Source organism: Haliotis cracherodii, unplaced genomic scaffold (assembly GCF_022045235.1).
Source record: "Haliotis cracherodii isolate W230 unplaced genomic scaffold, xgHalCrac1.p SCAF_6, whole genome shotgun sequence".
NCBI lineage: Eukaryota > Metazoa > Mollusca > Gastropoda > Lepetellida > Haliotidae > Haliotis > Haliotis cracherodii.
In genome coordinates, this window is record NW_027266319.1 from 57,161,192 (window position 1) to 57,169,308 (window position 8,117).

Here is an 8,117-nt window from a genome sequence, read left to right on the forward strand (position 1 = left end):
TTAACCCGGATGTTCACAGGGCTAGGTCGGTATGCGGTCGCATCAATTTAGGCATTGAATGTGCGGATTAAAAGTCACGCAACCTTTCCAATAAAGTCTGCTCACCTGACACTATATTCCAAATCTCGGGATGACATTTACTAAAGTAAAACCTCAAAAGTAATAGTTCTAAAAAACTTTGAAGTGTCAAAGCCTCCTCATGTATCATCAGATCAAGCAACTCTTGTCCAAGAAACTCAGGTCGTTTTAAGATCTTCCATGAAAAAAAATCGACTTTACGTATCTCTAAAGAATTTAACGTGTGGACATCTGGCGTTGTTGTGGAAGGAATGGTGCTTGACATGAAACGAAAACTGACAATTAGAAATTAAAGCCATCATCTATGTCACGCAACCTTTGAAAGTGGCTTCGCTTCATAGTGATGCTGGATCATCAGAAGGGAACATGAAACTGACCACCCAATAGACGTTTCAATTACATGTTATAAATCAAAGTGATATTTCAAAATCCACTCTCGCATGTCATGAGTTCAAAGGATCAGTTTATATAAGAATATTTTTTCAAGGCGTCAAAGTCATACGAAACTAACAAGAAAGTTACATCTCTCAGCATGGATTTAGTTACTTATTTGATATTTGCTAAGGTGTGTATGTCGGGGGTGAAGGGAGGGATAGGCATAATTTTGAAAAAACATGTGCCACACAAAAAAGGGGAAAGAAATCATTTGTCATGTTTCACCCAAAATAATATATTGTTCGCTGAACATGCTGGCTTTCCTAACACAAAAGTATTGTGAAAAGGCTCCTGCTTTCACAGTTTGATACACTTTTCCTTTCCGCGAACACCTGGTGTCATTACTATTTGATAGTGATTCATAAACACATTCTTGTTATTTTGTCGGAATCGTACATGGATTCTGCTTCCAGTAGAATTTTTTTATGATTTAGGAAATGCACACACACACACACACACACACACACACACACACACACACACACACACACACTGATCCGAATACCAAAGACATGTCAACAATCAAAACGGCGTTATTTACATTTAGTACTAACTACTAAATGACTTTATCGCGCGTATCCAAACCATGGGCTAATTACGTCTGTAACCCAATCACCCCTCGTAACTCAATCACCCCGGGCCGTCACACTCGGCACCGTGCCCGGGGAATAATCCCGCGCAAGCATCATCCCGCCCTTTGTTAGTCCGTCATTCGCGAGCAGCCCTTCCCCAAGTACACACGTGTGTCACTGTATCTAATCGCTTTCCCATTTTACGTTTCCTTTGTACCCAGTCGCGAACGTTTCGCCGATTACGCTTTGAATACCATCTATTCCAACACTCGCCGTATCGCATTTACACAATCGCGACCGTTTCGCCGATTACGCTTTGAATACTATCTATTTCAGCACTCGCCGTATCGCATTTATTCCGCTCTACTCCCGAACTTCACCCTCGGGACAATTTACGCTTGTGGAATACCAACTCACCACCCCGACTTTTCGTGATGCCTCCCAAGAGAAGAGCAACCGTCAACCACAAGCTTGTGAGGGGAGCCAAGCAGGCCAGGACAACCAGAAGACAAACCCCGGGAGTACACATTGTACAGGAGACAACAGCTGATGGTGAGTCTGCCAATTACGGAAATATCGAAGGTGGCAACAGAATTAACGTACAATCGGCGCAGCTTGTAAATGCCGCGCAGGTTGCCAACTCGGCTACCCAGGTAAACGAGCAACTGGGAAAAATACTCCAGTTGCTGGAACATTCAGCGCCCGGCCCGGTTAGCGCAAACCAACAGGTAAGGCTTGGTTTTAGTTCTCCCGCCATTTCGCCCAACATAGGGAGAATCCCCGATGCGCACAACGAGGCCGACGGTGACGCGGCCCCAGCCAATCACATCGCTGGATACGGGGATTCCCTTTCCTTCCGTGCGGACGGAATAGACGCGCACGTCAAACAACAGGTGAGGGAAAAAATCTGGCGTGGCGAGTATGTCGACCTCGGCACAATACTACCAAACATCGAGGGAAGTCACGAGGACGGTACGATTACCATGGCGTATGACTCCTCAGGTAAGGTAATTTTTAAACCAATAAAACAGCAAGCAAAGCGCCTGTCCCTGGCAAGCTGGACTTCAGCTTTCCACATTTTCATGTGTACTTACGTTAGTAGGCACTCCGAGGTCCGCACAACCCAGGGGTTGCTGTCCTACATGGAAACCATAAGAACGGCGGCAATTCGATTCGGGGGGGATGCCTGGTCAACCTACGACCAACAATTCCGACACAGAATGTCAAGGGACCCCTCACGACGCTGGGACAACATCGACGGGGAGTTGTGGCTGAAGTACATGGTAACACAGCCGGTACTACAACCAGAATCAGGCGGACGGGGCGCAATGACACGCGTACAGGGGGACATCGCCAGTCAGGTATGCTGGGATTTCAATAAATTTGGCTGTAGCAGGGTCAACTGTAAGTACACTCACAAATGCGGTAAGTGTGGCAAACATTCCCATAGCTCTAGGACCTGCTTTCGAGGGAATGGGGTCCAACCGACCCCATACAAGCCCAATCAGCCCTTTCCTAACAGAAAACCAGCCGGCAAGGCAGGTAAATTCAATGGCCCCTTCCCCCGTGGATCTCAATGAAATGGCACCCTGGTTACGCCAATATGCTAGGGTCAATTACAGAGATGCAAATTATTTATGGGTAGGTTTTAGCTTTGGCTTTAAGCTCGAGTTCCAGGGAAGCCGCACTGGTCGCCTGGCACGAAACTTGCGATCAGCCACACACCAAGATACGGCAGGCTACGCGAAACAAAAACTACAAAAGGAAGTCGACCTTGGCAGGATGGCGGGCCCCTTCAAGGACACCCCCCTAGACAACCTCCAAGTATCCCCAATAGGCCTGGTGCCCAAGAAGCAGCCAGGATATGGTCAGCACCTGGGTAAGCATGCGGAGGAATTCCGTCTAATTCACCATCTATCCTATCCCAGGGGTAAATCTATAAATGACTTCATAGACACAGAGGCCTGCTCCGTTGTGTACGCCAGATTTGATGAAGCTACCCAGATGGTGCAACAACTGGGAAAGGGAGCATTACTAGCAAAATTCGACATTCAGTCGGCCTTTAGAATTATACCAGTCCACCCATCCGATTTCGAGCTGCTAGGCATCAGATTCGAAGGTGAGTTCTATTTCGATAAATGCTTACCATTTGGCTGCTCCATATCTTGCGCCATATTTGAAACGTTTAGTACCTTCTTGCAATGGTGCATGCAATCGCATCTTCCAACGTGTCCGGTCATGCATTACCTGGATGACTTCCTAACGGGGGGCACAGCAGGCACCAGCCACTGCTCAGACAACCTCAACGGATGCGTGAATACACTTGAACAGCTTGGGGTTCCTATTGCGCACGACAAGACGGTGGGCCCCACAACCAAACTGACATTCCTAGGGCTGGAAATCGACACCATTGCAATGCAGATCAGAATCCCAGAGCCCAAGATCAAGGAGGCAACAAGGGAAATCCAAGACATCCTGTCAACAGGTAACATCAAGGTCACAAAAAGGGCCCTTCAGTCCCTCATAGGCAAGCTTAACTTTATGTGCAGGGCTATACCAATGGCAAGGGCATTCAGCCGCAGGCTAATCGATCTGCTTAGCAAAGGTAAGCAACCATTTCACCACATTAGGATTACCAGCTGGGTCAAGGAAGACCTACAAATGTGGTTAACATTTCTTACGAGTTATAACGGCATTTCAGTGTTTCAGGACCAACTATGGGTGGACAGCGATTTCCTCCAGCTGTTTTCAGGCGCAGCGGGTGGCGCCGGCTTTGGGGCCTACATGCAGGGCAAATGGTTTAACGGCGCATGGCCACCCCGGTGGGTGACGGATGGAACTACACGGGACTTGACGCTCCTGGAGCTGTTCCCCATCACACTGGCCATCCAAATCTGGGGCAAGCAACTCGCAAACAAAAAGGTCCTCTTTTACTGCGACAACCAAGCCGTCGTAACAATAATCAACAAGCAGTCAACCAAGGCCCCCAGAGTGATGAGCCTACTCCGTCGCCTAATCCTGCAGTGTCTCCGATATAATATTATGTTTAAGGCAAAGTATGTATGTTCCACTGCTAACACTATTGCCGATGCTCTCTCGAGGTTTCAGCTCAAACGCTTCCGAGAGGCAGCACCAGCCGCGGACCAGAACCCCACACCTATCCCGTGCAACATATGGCTGATCTGAGGCAGGAAGCCGGCAGACTCCTACAACAATCTCTGTCTACTAATACATGGGCCACTTACCAAACAGGCATCAATGCCTTGCACCAGTTCCGGTCCGCACACCAGCTACAAGAGGTGTGGCCAGTCCCGCTGGATCAGGTCGTAAACTTTATTGCTTATCTGTCAGTCACTCACCACTCCCCTAACACAGTCAAGACTTACATTGCAGCGCTGTCTTCACACCACAAATTCCACGGGCTCACCGACTGTACAAACCATTTCCTGATAGGCAAGATTGTAACCGGCTTACACAAATCAGCGGGCCGACCAGACACCAGAAAACCGATCACTGCAGATCTGCTGCAGGTAGTAACCAACAATCTGCCTCACGTATGCTCATCAGCATATGAAGCCAGGCTGTTCAAGGCAGTCTACTGCACAGCCTTCTTCGGTTTCTTTAGGGTTAGCGAACTCGTCCAAACTGGACCCTCAAAAACAGGTTGCGCCATCCAGAATTTAAGCTTCTCGGGCAACCCCCAGCAGCTTTCAATCCATTTACCACACTCAAAGTCTGATCAGTACAGGATGGGGACAACAGTTACAATGTCACCTATACCAGGTAATCCGCTATGTCCGGTAGTCGCCATCAAGCACTACCTGGAGGCGCGCCCCTCCGGCCCACAACATGCATTCGTCCACTTTGACCATTCCCCCGTTACAAGGTACCAATTCCAGGCACTCCTAAAAAAGGCCTTAGCACACAGCAACATAAACACGGCCTGCTATTCTTCGCACTCCTTCCGCATTGGGGCAGCCACATCAGCAGCCATGAACGGGGTGCCTGAACACCTCATACAACAATACGGCAGGTGGAAATCAGATTGCTACAATGCTTACATACGCCTACCAACAAATTCAATGTTGCACAATTAAATCAAATAGTCTTTCATGGTACTTACTACACTTCTTATTGTTTACAGTTTGGATGGTGGGATCCAGCTACATGGCCAGGGCACGGCAGTACTTGCTCCTGAAGGGCACCAGCCCGAACCAACCGAGGATGCTATGGCTGGCACGAGGGGGGATGAGGTGGAAGGAGCTGGACACCATTCTGGATGCACAGGTCAAGGCGACACGGCGCAGCCCCAGAGCCCTCATCATTCACCTGGGCTCCAACGACCTGTGCTCGGTCAAAGGCAGCCAACTCTACCTTGACATGGTGGCATCAATCCTTCGGATACAACTCCAGCTTCCTGACACCAAGATCATCGTATCCTCAATGCTGCCCAGGCGCTACTGGCACGATGCCAGGGATCCACGAAAGATCGAGGGGATGCGGAAGAATATCAACCGCCGACTGACCAACCGAGTCAAAGAGCTCGGCGGTACAACAGTGCCACATCCCCAGATCCTGGCATCTGACAAGACATGGTACGCCTGGGAGGGCGTCCACCTCAGTGACAAAGGACTGTGTGTGTTTACGGACAATTTATTGCATGCCCTGGCGCTCGTTTTGCGCCAGTAAGGATATTATCTCCACAGGTTAGTGTTTCCTTTCAGTGCATAAGCAAGCCGGGCAACAATGCTATCTCCGCGTATCGCGTGTGGGGTAGCACTCTGGTGCTTTGTGGCGGGGTTCTTGTGGGCTACACTGCTAGTAACAAATTAACTTGCTTCCAAATTAATACTCGTGCTTAAGGCTACCTGCTTTTCAGCGGGAACCTTTCCGGGGTTACCTGCTTCTCAGTGGGAACCTTGTCTTTCCCGACTTTTCAGCCGGGGAATCGTAGAATAACATACGTTGGGGCAAACAGTTGCCACGTATATGGGCCCGGCGGCGGAAGTCGTCTTGTCAAGCGGTAGCTGACAGTTGGGTCCGCGGCGGGAGCCGCACAATGGTTTTGCTAATGGGGCCGGGCAGTGTGATCTGCTTTGGCCGGCTACCTGGGGCCGGGCAGCGGCAGTCTGACTTAGGCCAGCAGCGTGGAGCTGCTTTTGGCAACGTGGGAGTTGCCAAGCAATGGTAGCGTTTAAATATGCTACCGTGGGGGCCGGACAGCGGTAGCAGTCTCAGGCCAGCAGCGCTAGCTGCAATCGCCGTCGGCCACGCGCGTGGCCATGGCAACGGTAGCATTTTTGGTATATACAATTAGCAGCAAAGTAGCCCACTAGTACCTGCACACCCTCGGCCATTTAACCCAATCTCATCTTCTGTTTTATTACAGGCACGGGCACCAACGGCTCGGTGGCCCGTGCCTCTCCTTGGCATATCGCGGGATAATTACATTTAGTACTAACTACTAAATGACTTTATCGCGCGTATCCAAACCATGGGCTAATTACGTCTGTAACCCAATCACCCCTCGTAACTCAATCACCCCGGGCCACCACTCGGCACCGTGCCCGGGGAATAATCCCGCGCAAGCATCATCCCGCCCTTTGTTAGTCCGTCATTCGCGAGCAGCCCTTCCCCAAGTACACACGTGTGTCACTGTATCTAATCGCTTTCCCACCCACCCACCCAGCTTGCCACTCCTTTTTCTTTCCTTTTCAGCCTGACGTGTCCTCTTCACCTGGAATGCTAATCACTTCTTTTCTTCAGCGTTTATTCTATTACAGGTACCAGCAGAGCGGATTGTATATATGTAAATAAACCTGTACATATGTAAAATAGGTTTTCAGAGCGCTTGTATATATGTACATACTTCTAAACGATTCTGATATATGTAATTAAACATGACTTCTTAATAGCTGTATATCTGTACATATGCAATACCTGTCTCAACAATAAACTATGTCGAGGTGTGCGGGGTTTCTTGTGGGCTACACTGCTAGTAACAAATTAACTTGCTTCCAAATTAATACTCGTGCTTAAGGCTACCTGCTTTTCAGCGGGAACCTTTCCGGGGTTACCTGCTTCTCAGTGGGAACCTTGTCTTTCCCGACTTTTCAGCCGGGGAATCGTAGAATAACATACGTTGGGGCAAACAGTTGCCACGTATATGGGCCCGGCGGCGGAAGTCGTCTTGTCAAGCGGTAGCTGACAGTTGGGTCCGCGGCGGGAGCCGCACAATGGTTTTGCTAATGGGGCCGGGCAGTGTGATCTGCTTTGGCCGGCTACCTGGGGCCGGGCAGCGGCAGTCTGACTTAGGCCAGCAGCGTGGAGCTGCTTTTGGCAACGTGGGAGTTGCCAAGCAATGGTAGCGTTTAAATATGCTACCGTGGGGGCCGGACAGCGGTAGCAGTCTCAGGCCAGCAGCGCTAGCTGCAATCGCCGTCGGCCACGCGCGTGGCCATGGCAACGGTAGCATTTTTGGTATATACAATTAGCAGCTAAGTAGCCCACTAGTACCTGCACACCCTCGGCCATTTAACCCAATCTCATCTTCTGTTTTATTACAGGCACGGGCACCAACGGCTCGGTGGCCCGTGCCTCTCCTTGGCATATCGCGGGATAAGGTATCGATATTCTGTGAAACGACTACACTTGTTGAGTGTTAATCAACTTGAAACTGGCCACGCCGCGAGACGGCTGGGAAATTGCACCTAACGGTAAACGTGAAGTGTTTTTCTTTTGTAAGTAATGACATTTATTTGGCGCCAATCGACCATCAGTACAATGTGTCTTATATAACCGCTATATTTCTGGGGAGTGGCAGATTGTCTTGGCACTAAATTGGATACACAGGAGTGCGGGACAGTTCACGGGTACCAGATGGATCCGCGAATCGAAAATCAAATGACGTTATGCCCCAGTGATTCATTGGCGACGCGTGTTATGACAAGAAGCATATGCATTTCCACTTGAGGCGTGATTTAACTTACACAATTACACGATACACAGTTGTATTGGCATTTGTATGGAAAT

At 49.5% G+C, this 8,117-nt stretch overlaps 1 protein-coding gene and 1 pseudogene across 1 annotated transcript; both read left to right on the top strand.

Moving 5' to 3' along the window:
- Positions 1–1,417: 1,417 nt before the first annotated feature.
- Positions 1,418–5,322, top strand: LOC139445477 (uncharacterized; annotated as a pseudogene).
- Positions 4,568–5,844, top strand: LOC139445476 (uncharacterized). Its single transcript, XM_071226619.1, has 2 exons — positions 4,568–4,615; positions 5,230–5,844. Exon 2 carries the CDS (start codon positions 5,235–5,237, stop codon positions 5,772–5,774), a length of 540 nt encoding a protein of 179 aa, XP_071082720.1. The 5' UTR covers positions 4,568–4,615; positions 5,230–5,234; the 3' UTR covers positions 5,775–5,844.
- Positions 5,845–8,117: the final 2,273 nt, after the last annotated feature.

Coding starts and splice junctions, on each gene's coding strand:
- LOC139445476 (XM_071226619.1), top strand. CDS start 5,235: ATGGTGGGATCCAGCTACATGGCCAGGGCACGGCAGTACTTGCTCCTG.